The sequence below is a fragment of the Rhamphochromis sp. 'chilingali' genome (assembly GCF_963969265.1).
Source record: "Rhamphochromis sp. 'chilingali' genome assembly, chromosome: 6".
NCBI classification, from domain to species: Eukaryota; Metazoa; Chordata; class Actinopteri; order Cichliformes; family Cichlidae; genus Rhamphochromis; species Rhamphochromis sp. 'chilingali'.
In genome coordinates, this window is record NC_137933.1 from 11,037,503 (window position 1) to 11,064,113 (window position 26,611).

The 26,611-nt window shown below is 42.1% G+C and overlaps 2 protein-coding genes across 4 annotated transcripts in view; one reads left to right on the forward strand and one right to left on the reverse strand.

The window, feature by feature from the left end:
* LOC308397984 (uncharacterized protein) overlaps positions 1-9,093 on the reverse strand; it is a 120,883-nt gene extending 111,790 nt beyond the window's left edge. The window contains exons 1-2 of one of the 2 annotated variants that reach the window (XM_080884330.1): positions 8,360-9,093; positions 8,147-8,277 (exon numbers count right to left, since the gene is read on the reverse strand). The gene's annotated coding sequence lies outside the window, so the exon portion shown is untranslated. The other variant, XM_080884331.1, reaches the window with a different exon arrangement.
* The window catches only part of luzp2 (leucine zipper protein 2), a 167,800-nt gene extending 144,375 nt beyond the window's left edge, over positions 1-23,425 (forward strand). Inside the window, exons 9-11 of one of the 2 annotated variants that reach the window (XM_080884329.1) lie at positions 7,880-7,984; positions 16,528-16,602; positions 22,520-23,425. In XM_080884329.1, the coding sequence (XP_080740455.1) occupies positions 7,880-7,984; positions 16,528-16,602; positions 22,520-22,627 (288 nt within the window). In that variant the 3' untranslated portion in view covers positions 22,628-23,425. The remainder of the gene's footprint in view (positions 1-7,879; positions 7,985-16,527; positions 16,603-22,519) is intronic. The other variant, XM_080884328.1, reaches the window with a different exon arrangement.
* Positions 23,426-26,611: the final 3,186 nt, after the last annotated feature.

Here is a 26,611-nt window from a genome sequence, read left to right on the forward strand (position 1 = left end):
TGAATTCAGTCCTGACAGAAGTTATAAAATCAAACTGCTAGATCAACTATCTGTGCTACTCTGAGACTTTCAAAACAGATTTTAGTACAACATGGTCTTGAAAGTATATTTTAAGCTTCCACTTTTGCTATTATAATTCAACCAGAATCACAGTCTTCTAATGAGGTAATGGTGCTAGTAGTTTTTACACCTATAATCAAAAGAAATCAGAGCAACAACATTTGTAACATGGAGCCATGTTCTAATCATGGCTGATTGCATTGTTGGAACGATTTTGTCCCAAGGCAGCTTCATTCACAGTAGTCTTGAATGAATAATTCAGGCTGAATACAAAATGTAATTCTACGGCCCTTTCATGTTACCAGAAGCATGACCAATGGGCCTTTTTCACAGCTGACATTTTGACTTGCCATATCAGGAAAGTCGCAGGTGTAATTAATACCATTAACAATGGCTGTGCTCCATTTAAGTACATCACCAGACTGTGTCAGAGAGACAGTATGCAAAATAATAGTGCCCTGCAACATGCCAAGTAAAGGAAAGTGCAATTGTTGTTTGGGTTTGGGGTTTTTTCAGTCTTATTAGTTACATCAGTTGTTGCATGGGTTTCCTGTAGATATACACTGGGGGATATAATTATTTGATCCTCTGCAGAATTTGTAAGTTTGCTCACTTTCGAGGAATTGAACAGTCCCTATTCTTATGGTAGTTTTGTTTTAATAAAGAGAGAGAGATTATCAATCAGAAATCCAAGAAATAAAAACACTTCCCATAAAAGTTGCAAATTACAAATTTGCACTTCAGTGAGTAAAATAAGTATTTGATCCCCCACAACTCAGTCAGAATTCTGTCTCCCACAGATTGGCTATGTGCCCATCTGGCCTGCACAAGGCTAGAATGGGCTACCAGACCATCAGCAGAAGCTTGATAATAAGAGGACAACTGCTGGTGTGATTATTTAGAAATGGAATAAATTTAAAATGCCCTTTGTCTGAACGTCTCTGCAAGATCTTGCCTCATGGGGTGAAGATGATCGTGAGGAAGGTAGTGGGTCAGCTCAAAACTACATGCGAGGAGCTTGTTAACGATCTGAAGGCAGATAGTCCCTCACTACGCCATGATGGATTGAAATCTTGCAGTGCCAGCAAGGTCCCCTGTTCAAGAAGGCAAGTCGGAAGTTTGCCAGTGAACATCTAAATGATTCAGAGAAGGCTTGGGAGAAAGTGCTGTGGTCAAATGAAACCACAGTCAAGCTCTTTTGTATCCCACTGTGTTTGGAGGAGCAAAAAAAGACGCACGTTTAGGTTATGGAGTGGCCTAGTCAGTCACCAGACTGCCATCTTATAGAAAAACAGGGGATCAAATCAGTATTTTCCCCACTGTGATATGTTGATTTACAGTACAGTCCATGTAGTGTATCTGTATGTAATGAAAATGGCTTAGACTTTGTCTTACAGTATGCAATCAGTTTGATTGTCAGTCCGAACACAAATATTACTGTTTCTTCAGAAAAGTAGGATAAAAATGAGATAAGTTTGCTTTGCAGAGCCAAAAGTAAAGTGGAAAGAAAGTTGGATTTGGGATATGCTTCTGTAATGGTGCAGTATAATTTTCCCTCTGACTTTCCAGATAAGATAAAGCCGGCTGCAGTTTTTTGCCTCTTCCCTTTGTGTAAACACTTTCAAATTGAAATTCATTTCACACAGGAACTTAGTGACATCATGGAATATAACTCTGTGCCAAAATATTCACCTCACCGCACATCAGAGCACGCATAATGCACTGTCTGCAATATGAATTTAAGAGTTAGGCGATTATTACCTTCTTTTCAAGTGGCTATTTGTCAATCTGATGCCCCGAGTATCACTCTCCAGAGAGAAATAGCACAGGAAATAATTACTACCAAATATAACAGTTGGGCAAACACACTTCCAGAGGTTGTTCAGAATAATAACATGTCTAAATCAAGCGGCAGTCTAAATAGTTATGTCAGTCTTTGTATTCTGTTCTATAGATTTTGAAGAGAAACACTACTATTTTAGGGCTTTACGGGAGTTTTTTGGATGTTGGACTTGTTCTATATGAAAATGATTAACTCAATGTGACACAGTCTTTGTTTGGAGCCTCTTAAAGTCAGGGTCACAGCAGACTCAACTAAGGGCTCAGGATTTAATCCTTTTTAGGAGTAAAACAAGGTGACTTCCAAGAGGATTCATTCTACAAGTAAGATTATGCTTTCGGTGAGGATATTGTGTCTTGTTTTCCTACTGAACCACATTTTAAGACTAATGACAAGTGTCAAAGTGCAGTTGTATTTTGTTCTTTAAACATTCCTACAAGTATTTTTGTGGCTCTGTGCACAAGAAAAAACCCCCAAAAGATATATAAATCACATACAGCTGAATATACAGATCGCTTTTATTTCTTGAAAATATACTTTTTTATTACCCATAGCTGTTTTACCCCCTATCAAGCAGTCATGTCAACTTCAATCAGAGATTGTGCTAGTTCTGATTTCTGAAAAGCAGTCGCTGCAGTCACTTTGAAATCATCAAGTCGGCCACAGCGCTGCTGTGTCTTATCTGCCATGATACTGGTGAGCAATTCTGGCTTTAAGAGGCTTTTCTCTCCTCAAAGCAGTCACAATTTACTCTGTGTCTCTATCGTGGGTGCCTAAGAGATTTGACATGCCACTTAGAGGATTTTTTTTTTAATCATGCTTGAGTAATACCATCCACGCCAGTGCCATTGCAGTACCTTTGCTGTGGCATCATATAAAACAAGATTCTATAATTGACACTTCCTGTTTACACCCTTCTTGGTCAAAACAAAAGGATCTCATCTGACTATGCATTCGCCCATATCTGCCTTTCAAACATACAGCCCAGTACATTCAAGTACAGGAGCAAAATCAGCATCATACAAAAGAAAAGACAAGTACAGGAATTTCAAGAAAGGTGTGGGTTGATTTTTTTATGCTAATGAAGTTTTTACTTCCCCCTTCATTAGCATAGAAATAGCAGCACTTCACTTGTGAGCAGTTGCTGGCTTCATTATCTCCTGTTGCTGTTGTACACTTGACGGGCTGTCTGATAAATCTCAGCGTGCCCTCACAGTGAAAATTACTGGGGTGCTCCATCTGTCCACCCCGCCTGTATATGTAGAGGTGGGTCAGATCCCATTTAATTCAATGCCAAATTTAACTCATATTACGCAATAAGAAAAAAAACACATACAGTAGCACTTACAGGGCATAAAAGAGCCAAATGTTCCACAGCTGAGGAGACAAATGTCGAGAACTTAGCACTAAGAATAATTTAGCATTCCTCATTGTTGTATCTAACAGCATGAAATCACTTGGTTAGTGTAATTGTTATTTATTTTACCCTAGGTTCTTTTGTAGTTTTGAGGCATGTATAAGATTGTCTTATTGTAGCTTAGAAGTGCAATACATAAAATAACTTATTCTAGAAGGGATCCCTGCTGTTTTGCAGCTGTTTCAAGTCTTTCATTTCCTCAACTTTTAATCTTTTAATCCATGTAAAGCAGAAACATGTGTCACTCCAAGAGACAATCTGTTATTAAACAACCAACCAAATTTGAATGTTTGGGCGATTGTGGCTCAAGAGTTGGGAGTTCGCCTTGTAATCGGAAGGTTGCCGGTTCGAGCCCTGGCTTGGTCGTTGTGTCCTTGGGCAAGACACTTCACCCGTTGCCTACTGGTGGTGGTCAGAGGGCCTGGTGGCGCCAGTGTCCGACTCGAACAAAACTTTGTAAAACTTCCTGGGGATGGTCACATTTACATGCTGGTGCTCATTACCAATGAGGTTCTTTGCAATATCAATCCAGCTCTGCTCTAAATAAGAAGAATACATTAAAATAAAATAATAAAAACATTAAAAAGACCTGCTACACTATCAAGGTATAGGCATTAGTTACTATAGGCATATCCTACAGGAAACCAAGTGCTAATGCACTTGAGTATTTAAACAGGTTTCTGTTATGGGACGGGTCATTCTAGGGATGCCTGGCAATTGTGTGATTCTGACCCACTCAGAAAGAAAACAAGTCTAATGAAAAGCAACTTAATTGTGTCAGGGCCAACTCATTAGTATGATAAGTTTAAAAACAGTTCCTTACAGCAGAGTACACTGACAGCATAATGGTGTACTGTTGATTAATTTAGGAATGTCTACAAAATAGATCTGTCCTAAATACCTTAAATAGTGTATCTTTGGGCGACCGTGGCTCAGGGGGTTGGGAATCGCATCTGTAACCGGAAGGTCGCCGGTTCGATCCCTGGGCTCTCTGTCCTGGTCGTTGTGTCCCTGGGCAAGACACTTTACCCTACTTGCCTACTGGTGTTGGCCAGAGGGGCCGATGGCGCGATATGGCAGCCTCGCTTCTGTCAGTCTGCCCCAGGACAGCTGTGGCTACAACTGTAGCTTGGCTCCACCAGTGTATGAATGTGAGAGTGAATGAATAGTGGTATTGTAAAGTGCTTTGGGTGCCTTGAAAAGCGCTATATAAATCCAATCTATTATTATTATTGTTAATTAAAGAAATGTGAATAGTTCTGAAAAATACACTATAGAGTATGCTGAATGCTATGGATGACCAAGGACAGTATAACTTTGCATTATGTGAAAAATTACAAAAAATAGCAACAAAGAGATCACATATATTCAAATGCTTGAATTTCATCAGCACATTTATACTAAAATCTGCTTTGTGTTGTGAAACCTAAAGTGCTTAAGTGCAGGGATGTTTGTTCAAGCACTCTGTGACACCACTTTGAGTGTCACGCTCATAGTTTGAGTTACCGTAATGGGCCTTAAGCTCTGTTAGACACCACAGATAAGACTCTCTCAGACCCTGCCTGACACACACACACACACACACACACACACACACACACACACACACACACACACAAAGCTCTTCTTGCTGGTGAAAGATTCATTAGTGTGAGGATGCAAAGATCAGCAGGATTGAAGTGGAAGTTGCTTCATATTTAACAGTCTTGGGGAGAGAGCCAAGTCTTGTGGTCTGATAGTATGCAATTTTCATCAAAGTAATGGGAGATGATGTCTTAGATGCTCAGAGTACTGGGCTGGAGGAAAATCAGGCATTTCATTGCCCTGCTTTAAGCGCTTACTATTTACTTTTATGATTGTTTCCTTGTCTATAAAAATTATACAGGATATCCATCTCTCCCAGGCAAAGACTAGACAGTAGCGAGCTGACAATCCAAAAACTGCGATAGAATCAAATTTGTGTTCTACAAAAGGAAAAAAAAGACCCAAACAATGTTGCCAAAAACCCACTTAGGTAAGTTAATCTCAATAATAGTTGCAAATAATCACAACTCAGCATATTTGTTTGTGTTCTTTAACAGTCACTGTTCAGTTTTCTTTTCACCTTTTGCTTAATTTCACTCCATGTTTGGTTAAAGGCAGGCTCACAGTGAGCACCACTGAAACCTTTATCACAACAAGCTTTATTAATAATTCAATAATTATATTTCTATGTATATCCAGATGCCTTCAGAATGATATAACTCATGTATGTCCGTGGCGTTATAACAGAATACGTTACAAAATTAATCAATTCAAATTGGTAATAAGAAATAATTTGTTAATTAGTATCTATTTGTTGTAGAACTGTTTGCTAGCATCAAATTAACATGCTATGAAAGTTTAACAACTTATCAAATAATATGATATGTAGTATTGTAATATTATAAATGGTGGTTATTATGAAGTGTTACTTGGAAAACTGCTGCTTTTAAGCACTAAGGCTCTGCTGAAAAGTCAGGGGCCTTATGGAGAGACAAACAGATGGTAAGAATGGAAAGTGTGGCTGGTTCTGACAGATGCTGTCAAAAGTTGGGGAATTGTGTATGAAATGTTCACCCAAATGTGGTCACTTCCACAAGTAATGTCAGTTCTCCTGAACCTGCCTAAAAAGATGTTGCTTCAGCTGACACAATAAGAATGGCGTTTGACATTGACAGGTTAAGATTGCTTATGTTCATCTTGCAACTGTCTTGCTTTACGCTCTCAAGAGACCACGTTTGACCCAGTTAAAGTGTACTTGTCTTGTGCAGAAGACTAGCTGCAGAAGACAGTCAGACTTTGGGAGAAAGATCTGGTATAACAAGCCTAATTAATATTTCAACCCTTGGTCCTTACCAGACAAAATGGCATGATGAGTGAAAAGATGGTGTCTGTATCTACACGAGTGTAGATCCTAAGCTTTTATTCAAGGGGTGAAAGAAATTATTATAAAGTGATAAACTGGAATCATTGTTAAACACTGCCTGAAGTCTGGATCTCCTGAACATGACCAAAGAATGGATTTCCTCATTTGTGATGCTTTGCCCTGCCTTTAGTGCAGCCGTCTTCAGTTGCTGTTTGTTTTTTTCTCCACCAAATAAAATCAATGCAGCTGCTTCTGTGATCCATGGTCACTGGAATCCATGCAATTCATCCATGGTCATATCCTCATATAAGGATCCCAAATGCCACATTTCCTTCAATTCCAGAACTTTTATCTCCATAATTATTGAAGAAATAATGGAATCCTCTGCAACTGTCCATTAAGCTTTTGAGTGTCAAATTATATTTTGTCCCATGAAAAGTGGGGATGTACAGGGATGTATAGGGAGTACAGCCATTTGTGCTGTACTCTCAAATTACAGCTAAGAATCTACACTTTTGTTTTAACAAATTATCTATCTGTTTAGTTACTCCTTTAACCACAACCACTTCTTATAATTTTTTCTAAGTGCCTCTTACTTAAAGCAAGTATGTAAAATTTTTAAATGTTCACCAGATCAGTCATATTATCCAAAAACAGGCTATAAATCACATTTGAAATGACATCAGGAGTTTAGTGAGATAATGAGGAACATTAATATTTTTATAGTCTAGGTTTTTGCTTTTTCCTGAGAAGTCATTTCCCATAAGACCATACCATTATTTGTCAGTATTTGAATGAATTCCTCTGTTCAATAGCAAAATGATGACTGTCATGTAACTCTCCAGAAACCCGTATCAATTTTTATTTACTTTTATTTTACTTTTTTGCTTGTTTTTGTGTGTTTTTGCCTTTTGGATTCAAGCACTACTGATTTTAAAGTGCATCAACCTTGAAAAAGTCATGTTTTCTATGCAGACATCATTTCAGGTGGTAGCGATATGGATTGCTCTACTACCTCCAGAGAAAACCTTTTCATCTCTGACTGTCCGTCTTGTTTTCCTTCCTCTATCTCAGAATTGCTTTGGCTCTGTTTGCAGTGGGTCACTTCACTGAAACATCATTGTTGATCATGTGCAGGTCTCATAGTATTAAATCCCAAATCTACCTTCTGAACTGCAACTACTTCTCACTCTGAGGTGGTCTGTGTATTTCTGTACAGACATCAGTGGTATTCTTGTTTGAAGGTCCAACATCTGAGACCTCAGAAAGATTGGTAAAAGCTGTGTATTTATTTATTTATTTAGTGTCATAACATATTCTGATCCTAACAATACTATGCAAGTATGATGGTATCCAGTTACTGTACATATGAACACTTAAAAACTTAAATTACACAGTGCATCAGATTTATTATCTATTTTAATCTAAATAGAACTCTAACTTACAAAATGAACAACCATGCAATATTAAATATGACCTACGTTTTGGAAAAATGAGAAACTTTTGTTTGTTTTATCCTGTAATAAATTAAATTGAACATAAATACACAAATAAAATATGTTTAAATATGAAATAAACATATATGTATTAGAACTACTAGGTTTTGAAGAATTTCAAGAACCTATTTGCTCATGTGTTTTTAACCCCAAGTTTATATTTCTGTTTTCCTCTGCAGGATATCTCCAAAGTTCAGAGAATTGTCACTGCCAGTAAATCACCCATGAACGTCAGTGTCATAAGGAGAGAGAATGGTGGAGCCAAAGAGTGCCAGATGGAAAAGGTGAGCCTTTAGAGTAATTAAAATACAGTGGCCTCTCTAATCTGACTTTCAATTGTTCTGTTAGGGGTTCCGAAAGAGACTCAGGCGCAGGCCAGGGTTTCCCTTTAAGCGAAGAACAGTGCGTTTATTCACAGTGAACACAATCACCAAGTGGCTATGTACAATGTGCAGGGGAAACGGGTCCGGGTCGCCAGGGTCCGTGGGAAACAGGGTTAGGGGAAAAGGTGCTCCACACTTTCTGTACAAAAGCTCCTCCTCAGTCACTCCTCTCAGAATCCGGTTCCAAAAACGATCTAAACACAAAAGGTCGGGTTAGCGGGATAATAACAAAGGGCTTTCAAGATACAGGTTGGCAGATACACAAGTTTGACTGACGCTGATAGTTCAACGATCCAGCGAAGACTAGTGCAGACTCGCCATCTAAGTAGTGCAGTAATCAGCTGGGATCAGCGGCCGGTGTGGTGATGAGCAGGTGTGTGGGCCAGCAGCGGGAGCCCGCAGTGAGCATCGCCGTGGCGAGAGAGAGAGAGAGAGAGAGAGAGAGAGAGAGAGCAAACAAACCACAAACATATTGCCCAATAGAGGATTGACCAGCAGGGCACAGGGACCATGACAGTACCCCCCCCTCAACGGGAGCCCCCCGGCGACCCACCAGGCTTACCAGGATGAGACAGATGGAAGGCCCGCAGCATACGCTTGTCCAGGACAGCGGCCCGCGGAACCCAGGACCGCTCCTCAATGCCATAGCCCTCCCAGTCCACAAGGTACTGGAAGCCACGCCCGCGGCGGCGAGAGTCCATAATCCGCGTGATGGAATAGGCGGGCAAGCCGTCCACAAGCCGGGCGGGCGGAGGGGGCCCGGAAGGAGGGCACAGGGGGCTATTCTGTACAGGTTTGATTTGGGAGACGTGGAACACATTGTGAATCCTCATGTTGCGGGGCAGCCGGAGTTTCAGAGAGACGGGGTTGATCAGTGCCGAAACCTCAAAGGGACCAATGAAGTTTGGGTTGAGCTTCTTGGACTCAGTCCTGAGAGGAACAAAGCGCGTGGACAGCCATACCTTTTGTCCCACGCTGTATGCTGGAGCTGGTGTGCGGCGGCGATCTGCGGTCTGTTTGGTTCGGTCCTTTGTGCGCAGCAACGCCGTCCGTGCGGCCCGCCAAGCTCGTCGGCACCTCCGTAGATGGGCCTGGACAGATGGCACAGAATGCTCACCCTCGACAGAGGGGAAGAGAGGCGGCTGGAAACCCAGTGAGACCTCGAAGGGAGACAGACCAGTGGCGGAGGAAGTCAGACTGTTGTGGGCGTACTCAATCCAGGGTAGTTCATCACTCCAGATGGACTGGTTGGAGGACGCAGTGCACCGCAACATTGCCTCGAGCTCCTGGTTAGCTCGCTCACACTGACCGTTGCTTTGGGGATGGTAACCGGAGGTCAGACTGACCTTTGCTCCTAATGAGGAGCAGAATTCCTTCCAGACGCCAGACGTGAACTGGGGGCCTCTGTCAGACACAATGTCTTCCGGGATCCCATGCAAACGAAACACATGACGGGTAAGCAGTCGTGCGGTCTCCATGGCCGTGGGAAGCTTGGGTAGAGCTATGAAGTGGGCAGCTTTAGAAAAACGGTCCACGATGGTAAGTATGACAGTGTTGCCTGCTGATTGCGGCAGTCCGGTTACAAAGTCCAAAGCTATATGGGACCACGGCCTGGACGGAGTCGGCAGGGGATTGAGCTGTCCAGCGGGCGGCTGATGAGATGGTTTATTCCGGGCACAGGTCGCGCAGGCGGAGACGTACTCCCGAGCGTCTTTAGTCAGAGAGGGCCACCAGAAGTAGCGCTGGAGGAAGTTGATAGTGCGGTGGACCCCTGGGTGGCACGTAAAGCGGGCAGTGTGGGCCCATTGAAGCACTTGAGAACGTACTGATTGAGGGACGTAGAGCCGTTGGGCTGGCCCACCTCCCGGATCCGGTTCCGACACCTGAGCCTCCCGAATGGCTGCTTCGATCCCCCAGGAGATGGCGCCCACGACACAGGTGGCGGGGAGAACGGGAGCGGGCTCAGTGGTGTCCTCCGAGACTGAGAACTGACGGGACAGGGCATCGGGTTTGACATTCCGGGAACCGGGTCTGTAAGAGATGGAGAAGTGGAAACGGGTGAAAAACAGGGCCCACCTGGCCTGTCGAGCGTTGAGCCTCTTAGCTGATTGTAGGTATGCCAGGTTCTTGTGGTCTGTCCAGACGAGGAAAGGCTGAGCCGTGCCCTCCAACCAGTGCCGCCACTCCTCCAGGGCTAGTTTTATCGCCAGCAGTTCCCGATCCCCGACGTCATAGTTTCTCTCTGCAGGGGACAGACGGCGGGAGAAGAAGGCACAAGGGTGGAGCTTACCGTCCTTCCGTTGCGACAGAACCGCTCCAACCCCTGAGTCGGACGCGTCGACCTCGACCACAAATGGCTGCGTGAGGTCGGGTTGGATCAGGATGGGGGCTGAGGCGAATCGTTTCTTCAGTTCTTGGAAAGCTGCCTGAGCTTCTTTGTTCAACTGAAAAGGAAGCTTGGGAGAGGTTAGCTGGGTCAGCGGCAAGGCAACTCGGCTGAAGTCCCGAATGAACCGCCGGTAGAAGTTGGCAAATCCAAGGAAACGTTGCAGTTGGTGCCTATTAGGAGGTTCCGGCCACTCAACAACAGCTTTTACCTTCACAGGGTCCGGGCGGAGGTTTCCTTGGTCGATTATGTACCCCAGGAATGCAACGGTGGAGACGTGGAACTCACACTTTTCTCCTTTGACGAACAATCGGTTTTCGAGGAGTCGTTGCAGGACCTGTCTGACATGGGTCTCGTGCTCGGATTGGTTTCTGGAAAAGATCAGGATGTCATCTAGATAGACAAAAACAAAACGGTTAATGAAGTCTCTGAGCACGTCGTTCACCAGGGCTTGGAACACCGCAGGGGCGTTAGTGAGACCAAAGGGCATGACAAGGTACTCGAAGTGGCCGAGGTGGGTGTTGAAGGCGGTCTTCCACTCATCGCCCTCACGGATGCGAACCAGATGGTATGCGTTTCGCAAATCCAGTTTGGTAAAAACAGTAACCCCCTGGAGGAGCTCGAAGGCAGAACTGAGGAGCGGCAGAGGGTATTTATTTTTTACTGTGATGTTGTTTAATCCGCGATAGTCAATGCATGGCCGGAGGGTTTTATCCTTCTTTTCGACAAAGAAGAAGCCTGCCGCGACTGGAGAGGTGGAGGCCCGAATGAGGCCGGCAGCCAGGGATTCCGTGATGTACTTGTCCATAGCGTCTCGTTCTGGAAGTGAGATGCTATATAGCCGACTGGTGGGTAAAGGAGCTCCCGGGAGCAGTTCGATAGCACAGTCATAGGGTCTATGCGGAGGGAGTGACTGGGCGCGGGCCTTTTGAAACACCTCAGCTAGGTCATGATAAACAGAGGGCACATCAGTTAAATCAGCTGATTCCAATACCCCAGAAGAGGGCGTTTCAACGCTTGGGGGCGAGGCTGCTTTAAGGCAGGTCATGTGGCAGTCCTCCCCCCACCCAGTGACACGCCCCTTCAGCCAATCTATGTGAGGGTTGTGCTGTTGTAGCCAAGGATGGCCGAGAACTAGTGGAGTGCGAGTTGCTTTAAACACCAAAAAACAGATTTCTTCAGAATGATTGCCAGAGAGGGTGAGCTCGACAGGCTCCGTCACCAGAGTGATGTCTGGAAGGCGTTGACCTGACAATGCCGTAACACGTAATGCATGAGGCAGGGGCTCCAATAGTAACCCAAGTTGCCGGGCTAACTGACAGTCAATAAAGTTTTGTTCCGCCCCAGAGTCGATTAACACCGATAGGGAGCGGCTCTTAGAGTGAATGGAAAGCGTGGCCGGTAGTGTTAAACGGGGAGGAGCTTCTTCCTGGCTCAGCTCGCCCACCAGTACTCCTACCATCACTGGCGGGCGCGCCCTTTTGCCCGCGAAGGGCAGGTAGCCACAACATGTCCCCTGTGACCACAATAGAGGCACTCACCGGCGGTAATCCGGCGCTGACGCTCCGCCGCGGTGAGATGGGAGCCGCCCAGCTGCATGGGTTCCTCTCCGTCCCCGCTCTCGTGAGTCCGGGAGGGGCCGGCATCCGCCATGGCGCCGGTGCCAGAGATTCCCGCAGCCTCATGGAAGTTGTAGTTCCGCTGCGACCGGCGAGCCCGTAACCGCTCATCCACCTTAATGCACAGGGACATTAGCTCATTAAAGGAGGCAGGGAGATCACGCATGATTAGCTCGTCCCTTAATTCTTCTCTGACATTGTTCAGCAACGTGCTCCGTAGCGCCTCCTGATTCCACCCTGCCTCTTCTGCCAGAATCCAGAAGTCGATAGCGTAATCAGACATGCTTCTCCTACCTTGTTTGAAGTTGAGGAGACGGAGAGCAGCGGCCTCTGCCCCGGTGCCTGGGTTAAACACATTCTTAAACTTGGAGAGAAAGTCAGCGTAGGTGATGACAGGATCAGAGTTTAACACAACCTGGGCCCACTTTAGTGCACGGCCCCTCAGAAGTTGAACGAAATAAGTGATCTTCGCCCCATCGTTGCCATGAAAACGCTGCAGCTCGCGAAACGTCAGAGACACCTGAGCCAAAAATCCGGCGCATTTGTCAGACTCACCCGAGAATGGTTCCGGTGTGGGTAAAGGTCCATCAGACGGCGTACCGACCCGCGGTGAGCTACCTGACGCTACGGCGGGCGGTGCCGCCTGGGGAGCCGGGCTGGGCGGCTGGGGATTCCCTGGTTGCGCATTTCCCTCCAGCGGTATTAACTGCGCCACTGCCAGGGTCAATGCGGCGACATCCTGCCGTAGCTGCCCGAGCATTTGTTCATGGCGGGCCAGCGCGGCTTCCTGGGCGGCCAGAGCCCGGCCCACGGGGTCCTGTCCTGCTGAGTCCATAATGGCTGGATCGTTCTGTTAGGGGTTCCGAAAGAGACTCAGGCGCAGGCCAGGGTTTCCCTTTAAGCGAAGAACAGTGCGTTTATTCACAGTGAACACAATCACCAAGTGGCTATGTACAATGTGCAGGGGAAACGGGTCCGGGTCGCCAGGGTCCGTGGGAAACAGGGTTAGGGGAAAAGGTGCTCCACACTTTCTGTACAAAAGCTCCTCCTCAGTCACTCCTCTCAGAATCCGGTTCCAAAAACGATCTAAACACAAAAGGTCGGGTTAGCGGGATAATAACAAAGGGCTTTCAAGATACAGGTTGGCAGATACACAAGTTTGACTGACGCTGATAGTTCAACGATCCAGCGAAGACTAGTGCAGACTCGCCATCTAAGTAGTGCAGTAATCAGCTGGGATCAGCGGCCGGTGTGGTGATGAGCAGGTGTGTGGGCCAGCAGCGGGAGCCCGCAGTGAGCATCGCCGTGGCGAGAGAGAGAGAGAGAGAGAGAGAGAGAGAGAGAGAGAGCAAACAAACCACAAACATATTGCCCAATAGAGGATTGACCAGCAGGGCACAGGGACCATGACATGTTCACTAAATTCATACTCAAGTCCCTCATCAAAAGTCAAAGAACTCGCTTTTGCTCCAATTGTCCTTAGTGGGTTCATGAATTACAAAATCTTATAGAAGGTCTGCAACAAGTTTCAACTAAATGATGCATCTTTAGTTAGGAGTTTTGGTGTAGCTCAGCAGTAATTTGGTTTAATGAAATTAGACATTACTAAAGGAACACCATGTGCTGCATGAAGACTAATAACACAGTTTTACATTGCTTTGGAGATTGAAGGTGACCTATTATGTTTTTCTTTGTTATCGGTCCTACATGCTTAACTCACTTGACTCTTTATAGCTCCATCCCTTCAGTCTAGATTACCTTTTTTATCCAGTCCAAATGAGATCCCAATATCCTCGTAGATCTTAGTGACATGGATCAGTGAGTCGATCCATGTCACAGGGATGACTCACTGCTGATGTCATCCCTGTACAGGATGTAGCTGATGACTGATGATCACTCCACTTCTACTTTTAGCAATATGCTGGGTTAGGGGATTGAAGCCAATGCAGAACAGTAGTGTTAACAGTGCATCACTTTGGTGTATTCCACTCTTGATTATGACTTCTGTGATTGCCAGTGGTCTTCCACAGCCCCGCTGAGTTCCTGTTGAACATCAGTAGTGTACTACTAGTGTTGCCTTGTGCCAAGCAATATCGATGTGTGGCGTATTGAGTCATAGGCTTTCTAAGCTATGCTCATTTGTTGACTAAAATGACTTCTCGGTTTGGTTCCTGTGATGGTTTAGAAGAGCTTTCATGTTGTGGAGAATCAGGTAATTGTAAGTTAGATGGCCCTTGTACCTTTGTGGGGATCCTTCATGATCAATGCTGTTTTGCCCTGTACTAACCAGCCCAGATGGGTACATGCTGTTATCAGCCCACTTATTGCCTTTATCCCTCAGTCACGGAGGTTTAGCTATGAGCACAGACGTCTGATCCACCTTCAGTTCAAACCTTCAATTCATAACAGGGAGTTTGTTTTGAGAAAGTTTGGTTCAATGCGTGCAAGGGAGCTAAAACAACTTGTTTCAGGCAGTGGATGAACTGAGCTAGTGCGGCAAGGCCCAGTAAAAAATCAATAAGGATTATTTTTATCTGTGAATCGTGCAAATCTTCTTGAATAGAGTCCCATATAAATGTGCATTTGTAAATGAGCATAAGAAGTCCATTTTAATGAGTTGAATAAACTGGCAGTATTGATTTGGTGCTTTTCTTTTTGTTTGTCATTTTAAACTGGATATTCATACTGAACTATGGGTCAATCAAAATGCAATTCTGAAATCATGATTTGGGCTGTAAGACATGTCTGTACATCGGTTTAAGCAAATTTAAGCAAAATAATGAATACAAAAATACCTTAAAGATTAATTGAGAAAGAAAATGTTTTTTGTTACATCCTTGAAACTCACTAACAAGGTAGTGCGTTCATTTGACCTGTTATTGCATGGGAAAGTACTGTAGTTGCAGTGATCACAAAATTTGCACATTCACACTTCAAAGAGCTCTTCACTCAGAGCCTCATTGACACTTTGACAGCAGTTATTGAGGAAGGAGAGCGTGGAGCAGTCACTGACCTCTCCTGTTCAGATTTTTTTCATGAAGGACTTTGGTACCTCAGACAAGAGACTTGCTTCTCCAAGGTCCGGGCAACTGTGAGCAGTCAGCTATGAGGGAGGCTCCAAAAGACTGCTTCCAACAATGTCAAAATCAAGAGGCTCCGAAGAAGCAGAGGAAGTAAACAGAGCCTGTAAGGATTTTTGACAAGTGGCTATCAAGAACTATTACAGGCATAAGTTGATAGACTACAGGAGACAGGGGAATAGTGAGGAGTGCTGCCCTGGAAGGAAATTGCCCTGTGTGGAAACTGTGTCAAAGAGATTGTTCCTTAATGAAATTGTGCCAAAAACAATGTTCACTGGCGTCTCATAATTGATTATATAATTTTGGCAGGGGCGTGAAAAGGGAGAAACATGCTGATACAGATAAGAGGAGACATATTTGAAACAGAGACTCGTGTTTGCCCATGATCATTGCTGCTTTTCCCCCTTGTCCTTTTCTCTCTGTGGGCGGGGAGGAAATGAAGAAAGACAATTTGTATGAGCATGTGTAGCTTGCAGTGTGTCCCTGGTTTGAAAATGAAATGTGATGGCCTTGCTATACTTTAACAAATTACCTATGTTTTATAGACAGGATTGACATTCAGCTAATACAAAAAGTACTGCTGTCAGCGCTAATCTGGTTAAAATGACGTTAACTCCATAACTGCATTGATGCGGCAAATCTCCGTTAGCGAGTTAGCGTGGATCGTGCATGAGTGGGGCTGCAGGGCGTCATCGTGTTTACGAGCTAATCACGCTAACACGTTGACGCCATGCACCCCCATGCACGGGGAGCGCATTAATGCAGTTATGGCGTTAACGTCATTTTAACAAAATTAATGCTGGCAGCGCTAACAAAAACATCACAGTTGGTGTAAATAATTACTATTTTAGTACTTATTATAGATTACAACAATCATTCATTTTCAACAATCAGCAGCTTCAAATAACTGCTTTCTCTTTTTTAACAACCAAGCTCTTTATATTTTGAATAATAAAATGTTAATTGACTAATAAATAAATACTTTTAAACATTTAAAGTGCACATATAAGGCTACGTTTCTTTCATAATGAGAATAAGATAAGCAGCTTACTCTGCTTACTCTGTGGTTGTTGAAGTCAGTGATTCCTTGAAGCTTATTTGTAAAAATAAGAGGTTTATGAATTTGACTGATGTGAGTTTATTTATCTGTTTTCACTGAATACATAAAGCTGGGACACTGTACACTGCTACATCAGCTTATCACCCTATGTAATACAATATATCTGTCTGGCAAAGAGGTATATTTTTTTCATCATCATTTTAGTTACTGTAATGAAAAAATAAAGTTAGGCTGACTGGGTAAATAAAGTATTCCTCATCTCATCATCATCTCATATTGTCCTCATATTGTTCTCCTAGACTGGGAGTGACTGCTTCCAGAATCAGACGGAGGAATCAGCTCCAGAAAGCAGAAAGCTACCAGAGCAACAGCAGGTGTGTGTCACGGGATTTATATGAAAATATGAATTTATATGCTGACATATTTTTCATTAGTACAGTGAAGTTTTATGTTAGTTTATTTTATTGGTTTATCCATTTAAAAATTAATTCATTCAATTTCAGTCCTAATGCCATTTTCTTTATATCGAAGGCATACGTGTTTAAAATTTGGTCAAAGACCAGTCAAGTCTTTTGCAAAATAACACAATTCTTAATATTTTGCCCTTGTGCACCATCACAGTGGTGTAGAGCAGCGGTCCCCAACCTTTTTGTGCCACGGACCGGTTTATGCCCGACAATATTTTCACGGACCGGCCTTTAAGGTGTCGCGGATAAATACAACAAAATAAAACTAGTACTGGTACCAAAAAAAGAAGATTTATTCATAACACACGTGAAAAGACCCAGGAAAACCAAGTTAACGATAAAAACGATAACAAAATAACGCTTTCACACCTGAGCCTCAACTCTCGCGGCCCGGTACCAAACGAGTCACGGACCGGTACCGGTCCGAGGCCCGGGGGTTGGGGACTGCTGGTGTAGAGAGCCCTATCACCCTCACCCTAAAAGCCAAGATGTGTTTGAAGTGCAAAAATTCAGCTTTAACAAAAGTACTGTATTAACTACAGTCATCTTTTTTTATCTAGAGTCTACCATTTTCAGAGGATATTGTTCAATTATGTCCAAATATTAATGAATCTGACTGTATACAATGCACTTTCATTTCACAATGCCTCTGTCAGTGCGCCCCAGGGTGGCTGTGGCTACAATGTGGCTTGCCATCACCAGTGTGTGAATGTGTGTGTGAATGGGTGGATGACTGGATTTGTAAAGCGCTTTGGGGTCCTTAGGGACTAGTAAAGCGCTATATAAATACAGGCCATTCACCATTTTACTAGCAAGTGAAATACATATATGATATAATTACATAGTTTATGACAAGATAGTGTAGCAGCTTTTACCCTGTCATAGCTTTTTGACAATAATTTTTGGATTATCCTGCAGTGTAATCAAACAGATGGCATGACAAGCCATTTTCAAACGACAATATGGAAAGAAAGGCAACACAGATGTAGCTGACACATTGTGACGACATCCTTCCTGACAACTACTAACTAAACAAACTGATTTAGCTCTGTATATAATGAAGTACATCCCAAAGACATCAAATGAAACACAGTTGATGATTCATCAAGACACAAGCGAGACACACAACATCTACATCACATTCCTAAAAAAGTGGAGAAAAAAAGCAACCAATCCATAAAAATCTATTATTCAGTGTGCCAATGTCACCTACAGTATGTGATATTCAATGTCCTGTCAAAGTCCATGCTTAACTGCCTCCCTCATCCTATTATTGAATTGAGTCACACCTGTTTGGTGGTGGCAGATGGTACAGCAAAACAATGCATCTCATTTCAATGCAGTGCAATACTGTGTAACTGAGCAACTGTCTTGCATTCCAAGTGGCAGCAATCCATTTTTAGACACGCAGAGTATTTGCAAACAAATACAAGAATATTGCAAAGGAGACAAATGGGCTTATTTGACTTCTCAGGTTTATTTTGTGCCAGAGAGATATTCTGTGAAAGTTTAACAAGTGTTTTCTTGTGTAGCAACGCTTTGGACTATGTCCCTGATTTATAGCATTATGAGATGTAATGCTATTTCGATTTCGATTTAATGTAGTGAACTTAATCTAGGATGTTACTTGTTAGGGGAGTCAGAAGAATTCCCCAAGGCAAAAAAATGTAACTGCAAAAAGAAATCCTTGTTAGGGCACAAAGTACATTTTTAATCCTAGTATTGTTTTCTTTGAAAAAGAAGAAATGCAGGAAAACAGTAGCAAGGTTTTCAGCCATCTCCATCAGGTCGGTCTAATGACATTGTAAGACGTAATGGTTATATAGTTATGATCCTTCTTAGATCACTAATTGCGAAATTTTCATATTGTGTTGCAGTACCAAATGTACAATAGACTGTTTTCCTTCTGTCAGTTTTTATCCCTCTTGCACAGCACTTGCCATACATGGTGTAGTAAACAGTTTGATTAGTAGTAATTTGCATTCCAGTCTCAGTGGATCAATCTGCATTTAGGTGCTCCGTATTTCTGTCACTTCTCCACCTTCATTACGCGTTTTCATGTTCGATTTGTGGCAACTGAGAACCCAAGTGTCATTTCTCCTTATGTTCAGATGTTTTTGAAAGAAAAAGTATTTACAGTCTTGTACCTGTTGTGTTTGGTACAACGCCGCAGTAGTTATGAAAAAGAAAAACAAGGAAACACTTTAGGTGAGCTATATTGCACAATCCTTATCTATAGGGCGATAGTGGCTCAAAGTATTGGCAGGTCGTCTTGTAACCGGAAGGTTGCCGGTTCAAGCCCCGGCTCGGACAGTCTCTGTCTCTGGCAAGACACTTCACCTACCGCCTACTGGTGATGGCCAGAGCGGCCAATGGCGCGATATGCCAGCTGTAGCTACCTCCACCAGTGTATGAATGTGAGAGTGAATGAATTGTGTATAAATGCAATCTATTATTATTATTGACTTAGCCTCCTCTGGCAGACTGATGTGGCCTCGTCATGCACAGAGTGACAGAGCAATATTTAAAAAAAACTGCAAAAGTGTGCCATTTAAACTTAATACAATGTATCTAAATTTCAGATTATGTTTAAACACATCAATAACTTCATTGAAAAAAAAAAGTTGGTTCATTTTCTTTTTCTTTTCTGTGTTCCTATAGGTCAAACATATAACTTCATACCATTTTAGCACATGTTGACATTCTTAAGCAACAGAGCATATTTCAGAAGTACCACAGCATGAGTAATGTTTGTGTCTGACATTCCTGAATTCATTAAAAATGTGCAAGTGGAAGCACGCCAGCTGGAATATAAAAATCACAAAGGGTGATAAGGAAATGATAAAAATCAAGTAAGGCAGCTATGCAGTCATTCAAATAAACAGCTACTGTTTATGATTCAAAGTGAGGAAAACATTAGCAAAAATATGTTTTAGGCTTCCAAAGAATTTCTTCTGCTTTCACCTAGTTTGCTAATAATGATGTTATTCAATCAGTGGTATGTGTTTAGTGGTGTGTTTTAAAGTATTATATAGCTACTGATTTTTCTGTTGGATGTATCTGTAGGCAAAAATAAATATCCATCCATCCATCCATCCATCCATTCGCTTCCGCTTATCCTTTTCAGGGTCGCGGGGGGCGCTGGAGCCTATCCCAGCTGTCATAGGGCGAGAGGCGGGGTACAAGACAAAAATAAATAAATAAATAAAAATCTCACAATCTCCATGCAATGTAAATATATTGTCGTATGGTTGTTTATTATTAAGTACAGAGTCAGGATGAATCAGAATAAATTCAAAAAGGTGGAAACATTATTTCAGATTTTTTTTTCTGTCCGTCAGCCATATTGTTGGCCACATTGGCTTTAAAGCAAAACTATGAATGTCTGCTTGTAGGGTGACATTCATAGTTCTGCTACTGACAAAGCTCTTGAAAGTTTTTCCAAAAATCGACCGTCAACTAAAACTACTGGATGTTCTTAAGAGAGTTCTTGGTGGTGAAAAATAAGATATACACAGTAAAAAATCCCAATCTTGACATCAAAGTGGGTGGAAAGAAATCACAAGAGTGCATTAAGTGAGGAATCATGCCTGCAGATGAACAGATGAAAGGAAGCATGATTGATTCTCATCCACTGGATCAGATATATGATTCTTTCAAAAGTGCTTTGAATCAAAGTTTGAAAAAAAAAAAAACTAAAATATTTATCTATCTGTCTATGAATATAATATGATAATTATGAAGAAGCATTTTTATGCATGCTATAAGTCTGTCAAAGCACCTCCAAAATGATTGGTTTGATGGCCAATTCTTGCATGCAGACAACCTGTTTCCACAAAAGCTCAGAGATCCATGCTAGCCACTGTACTATAGACAAAATGCCAGCTTACAGGCTCTTCTTGAAATGGTTTTTGCATAGTTCAGAGTTGGGCATTGGGTCATTGTCTTGTTGTAGCGGGAAATTGGTTGCAATCAAGTGGTGCTAACAGGGTATGACATGACATTGCAAAATGGAGTGGTAGCTTTTCTTGTTCAAGATCCCATTATCCCATCTCTTTGCTGGTAATCAATCTTGCAATTTATCACCAGCAGAGCAACACATTTCTCCACCATTCTTGACAGATGTCAAGCACACCTCCAGCATTTTTTCATTTCCTACTCTCAATCTTCTATTTGACCCAAACACCTTAAGCTTAGTCCATAACACTTTACCTCCTGCCCACTCTCTATGTTTTCCCCATCCTAATCTTCTCCTTTTATTAGCCATTCTCAGATATGGCATTTTCTATCCTAAGAGACTGAACATGACTGGCTGAGGACGTGTGTTCTATTTTACAGCTAGAAGTCATCTGACAAAATTAATACACATAAGTCAAAATAATATCACAATGAGAAAATTAGAGACAAGAGAATGTTTTTCTTCTTTTTTTTTTCACACAATACACAGATTTAGACTAAATAACAGCATGCAAATATAATACAGTTCTGTTTAGTGTTTACTGCCACTAAACAGAATAGAACAGAACAATGCCTGTGGATGGAGAGCAAGAACAAAGCAGTATGCCCAGTTGTTTATCAAAAAAAGTTGCTAGATTTAACACTTAAAAAAAGTTGTCAAAGGATTCCTCAAGTCTAGGAACAAAGTCACTGAGTTGTCAAAAACTATGTGAACTGAAGCATGCTAATCACTCCTGTGAGTCAGGGGAACGTAAGATACCAAGCTGAGGTGCTTTTCATGTCCACATAAAAAAAAAAAAACCCTCTTTATCCCAAATTTAAAAACACTATGGAAACAAATACTTTGATATTCGTGGCCAAACCCACTTTAAACAAGCATTAAAATATATGGTGATGGAACAAAAGAGTTTATTCTGATATTAGCATAGAACCCGAGCGTATATCATGGGTTCAGTTGAGTTGTGATTTGTATAACTGTGTCACTGTTACACAGTAAGTTGTACAATTGATTAATTCTTAATGTACTCTGCAGAGTTTTGACCTTCAGTTTTTCAGTGTAGCTGTGTTTCATGTGAGTAGCCTCTCTGTTTTGCAAGTAAAGACGATAAAGCCCGAGTACAAGTAAGCAGGCCTTGCGATCCAAATGTCGGAGACGATTCAGCCCTAATCTGCATATCAACAGTGGGAGCTGTTAATCAATCAATCAAACAATCCAGGATAAAAAGATACCAAAAAACCTACAAAAATTTGGGATTTTTTAGTAAAGGTTCCCAGTACCTATATGCAGGTTTAAACTGCAGGATACACTTTGAAGTTCTTTTGTTCACAAAAAAAGCATAAATATATGCTTTTTTTTTGTGTGTGTGTGTGTGTGTGTGTGTGTGTGTGTGTGTGTGTGTGTGTGTGTGTGTGTGTGTGTGTGTGTGTGTGTGTGTGTTTGAATTTGCTGGTGCAACTTTACAAAAAAGCTACCCAAATGCACTTTTTAGTGACTATGTAGCTGTGGATGTGACAACCAGCAATTACACTATGGTGAATTATTATGTTTGGGGAGGACGGGCTGATGCAGGCCAGTAGCTATCAGTCTTTCAAAGGCAACTGATGCAACTGTGGTAGCATATAAATAGGACAGATGCTAGACAGCATAAGGACTAGGACAAGTAGAGAGAAGCACTTTGAATATAGGAGCATAGCAGCAGTCATCATATGAAAGACTTGCCGTGTTTTACTGTTTAAATTTTCTTTGTATTTCATATAGATTTAGGAGGTATTTTCTGCTAAGATTACAAACCACCATATGCCTACTATTGAACACCATTGTGTCAGTCTTGCCTCATTATTATTCTTTATCTTCTGAACCTAACAGGAAAAGAGCCAAGTGCAGAGTGGAAAATTCAACACAAAGCCCACACACGACAATGACGAGGCAGAGGGAGGCAGCAGCAAAAAGACAAAGCCCCATAAATACAACTGAGAGGACGGCATATCAACGGGAGCACAGATCTACTGCATTGCCTGAAGGATCTTTCTAAGAGCACATACTCGCACACTTCTACAAAACGCATGCACACACACACAGACACACACTCACTTTTTCGACACACATGCACACATGCGCATATCAGCATCGTTAGCAAGAGCTGAGACACTGGAATTGTCAACAAATTTCAAACTGTCATCTAAAAAAACCTCCATAGTAAAATGGCATGCGTTTAGAAATTTTTTTCAAAGGTAGCAATGGCACTGGTAACTTGTTTCATGATCGTTCATTTGTTGTTTACTTATCTGAGTTTTGTTCCGAGTGAGGACACTGCTTTCTAAATGTGTGATCTTTCTAGAAAATCCCTTTGCACTGGTGAGGTCTGACACTGTATCCTGTGATAAGTATATCAATTGACAAATAAAAAAGTACTCCTACCACTACTATTACTACTACTACTACTACCCAACTTAGAATATTGTTTGTCACTCATTGTAGCAAGGTTAATTTACTCCTCCACATTTTGAAATATAGAGGCTCAAGTTGGCTGGCCAACTGTTCAACATTTAATATTTCAGCACTCTTTCTGCCTTTAACACTCCAGAGGCAAAGAGCCAAAGACTCACAATGGGTCGTCTCCCTGAGAATGTGCCATGCACTGAGTAGTAACTCCTAGCTACATGTATCTGTGTTATCTGACCTTTCTGTGTCCTTTCAATAAACTGTAATTTTCAGTAAATGTGTGAAGAATAAATGGTTATTTGTGGGAAAGAAATTAGTGAGTATGTTTGTGATTAACGGCAGAAAATATTTCGTATTGCAAAGAAAGTTCCGGTTTCACGCCCTGTGAATATGAACTGCTCGAGGTCGTGGGAGACATCGGTTGATATATTTAATTGGTTATCGAAACAGTGTATGTACCTTTTGGATTATAAACATCTAATAATAAATATGAACATATTTATATCAAAAAAACGCACTTGAGGTTTTCTTCAAAGAAATCCTACAGCTTTATTACTCATAGCCAAAAAAAGGTTGTTTTTTTAAAGTAACTTTGCCATGGACAGTTATGTCTCAAGCACAAATGTGGCTGGGTAAAAATGGATTTAAATTCAATAAAGCTGTGCTTATGTTAAGCCTTAGTGATTTCACTTTCAATATAAAGCAGAAAATAGGGGAGGAGAAACAAGAAAATGAAAACAACTGAAAGTTCTCATGAGGTTCATGAAAACAGCCAGAGTTACACAAAGAAGCTTGTAAACAAAGAGGAATAGTAGAATTAAGACGTGTAATATATATTTTATAAAAGCCACCGCCAACATCCCACTGTCTCATCAGTCATGGGATGCAGTGTCATTTTACAGTATCGACTATGGTATATCGCTGTCAGCATTTCAAAAGCTTCCACATGTTAAGCATCACTCTCAAATGCTCATACTATATTGTTAACTATAAAAGCATATCTGTGGCTCCTTTAAGAGCTTTGGAAGCTCACAACTGTGTTAAGCAGCTTTATGGTCACAGCATCCCCTTCATGTGATACTTGGCTATCATCACCGAATACAACAGTGACCGTGCTGGAAAATGTTAGCCGACAGGTGGAGAATGCTATTTTAAGACGCACAATCCATCTTTTCTGTAAGTTTGACAACTTTTCCCAGGTCGACTCTGTGTCTTGCTGAGAAGAGAAGAAAAGAAAAGGACCACTGCCAGGATTTGGAGACCCAGGGTGCATCCTGCTAATGGTGACATTACACCTCGGAGCCAACTGTTTCCAGAACATTGGAAAGAAGAACTATGGTAAAGTTTTCCTATCAGACAGACAAGCCTGAGGTTTGATCAAAGTGGCATTGGAGTGTCTCTATGTCATATTCTTTTTACTGCCTCCTATTCACTGCTGATAATGATGTATTTTTCAAGGACAGAGAGTCAGATTTCATTCGTTGCTGACCTAGACAGGGAACCTATTCTTACATCCAGCCAAAGAGGACTGTTCAATGTGAATACAAAGTATTGACTGCTGTAAAGTTAATACAAATTTACTTTACTGGGTAGAGATGTTGTAAGAGATTATGAAATAAAGGTAATGGAATCCCACACAGTGTTAGCATTAAGCTTTGTCCATGAGTTCGCTACATTCTTTCTAGTTAACAAAGCTTTATACAATTAAAAAACACATCGCTGTAAGACAAGTCTGTTAAAATATAACTCTTTACAATCTTTGATTTTCTAGGCTATAGATGCCAACCTAGAAATTCTTTTTAAAAGCACCAGTGTTGGTGTTAACAAATGAAACTCTGAGACCATAATGCAGGTTGCAGGTCCAGCCTGTCTGTGGAACTTGTTTTTCCTCCGTTTGTTGAAAATGTGCAGATACCATTTGCCTGCTGGCTTTTGTTTACACGTCCCCAATCATTGGAACAAATGACGCTGCAGCAGGCCTATTGTTGAACCTGCAATAACAGTGGTCACTCCATATTTTGCTGTTTAAAAAAATACACCATTTTCAAAATAAGCTGCCAGCATATTTAAACTACATGGACTATTGATTTGGGTCTATGGGGACCCCTACAGTAATTCATTTGACCCAATATAAAACAGCTTAAATAAACACACAGTCAAGCAGCCCTGAGACATCATTTCTCCAGTGTGTCCAGGGTAATACTCGTGGACTTCTTCCCGGTAGGTCTGAAACACCTCTCCAAGGAGGTGCTTGTGAGGCATCCTGGTGAGACACCTGGACCACCTCAAATGGATCGTTTGATCTTGGAGGTATCCTTCCCAAAATACCAGTGTTCTCACCCTGTTTTTAAGGCTTAGTCTAGTCACCACTGAGAGGAAGCTTATTGCAGCTGCTTCTATCTGCAGTGTCATTCTTTCTGTCACTACTCAGAGCTTGTGACTATAAGTGACAGTAGGAACAAAGATCGACCTGTAAGACTGACAGGTTCACATTCACACTCAGCTGATGCTGTGTTAATCCATCTGTCAATCTTCTATTCGACTCTCCACTCACTTGTGAACAATATTCCAGAATACTTGAACTCCTCCACTTGGGGTACGAGTTAATTCCCGATCTGGAGTGGGCACTTCGTTTTCTGAGACCCAGAGCCTCAGACTCAGAGGTGCTGATTCTCATCCCAACCATTTTACAGCTGGCTGCTAATTGATCCATTGCTGTAGGACAGGGAACCTAGAAATTCTGCCCATAAATATTATAAACAGACTCACTGACAAAGGGGAACATGGTGGAGATCAGCACACACTAGGAATGAATCTGACTTATTGCTGACAGTTCAAACTAAGTTCTCACTATACTGTGGTTCTACAAGGATTGGAAATAATGTGTAATGTTTCTTCTTTAAAAAATAGGACCTAACTATTGGGCAAACACTGAGTAAATAAATAGTTCCATATTCACCAGGTTTTTTTCAGGTCCTCTTGCTCCCATGTTCTCTTATAAGTTGCTTATAAAAGATGGGTGTAGCTGCTGCAATGTGAACCCTGTTTTCTCAACATTAGCATTTTCTACACTATTATACTGTTTTTTGCGTGCAGAATATTTTGGCAACTGATTGGAGGATACATACTAGCATGGCAAGTACACTTTTTATTCTATATTTTTTGGATAGTGCATCCAAAGTCTGTATGGGTGCATTACACAAATGCCAATACACTTCTTCCATGTCAGCAAATAATCACAGATTATTGATCACTGGACCTAAGAGCTGGGAAACTTGGAAACTAGGAGCTATGAGAAAACTAGGAGTAGCGAGGAAACCAAGGTGTACACACGGCAATGTGGACAATGCAAGAATGAGCAGAAAGAGGCTGTATCTCAATTCAGCGTCTGCAGCCTTAAAGGCCGCATTTTAAGGCCGATTACGTCACAGCGACGCGAAGAAGACTGTCCCAATTCGAAGGCTGCTCGAAATGCGGCCCTCAAATGCGTCCTTCATTTCCCTGAATTTCAAGGAC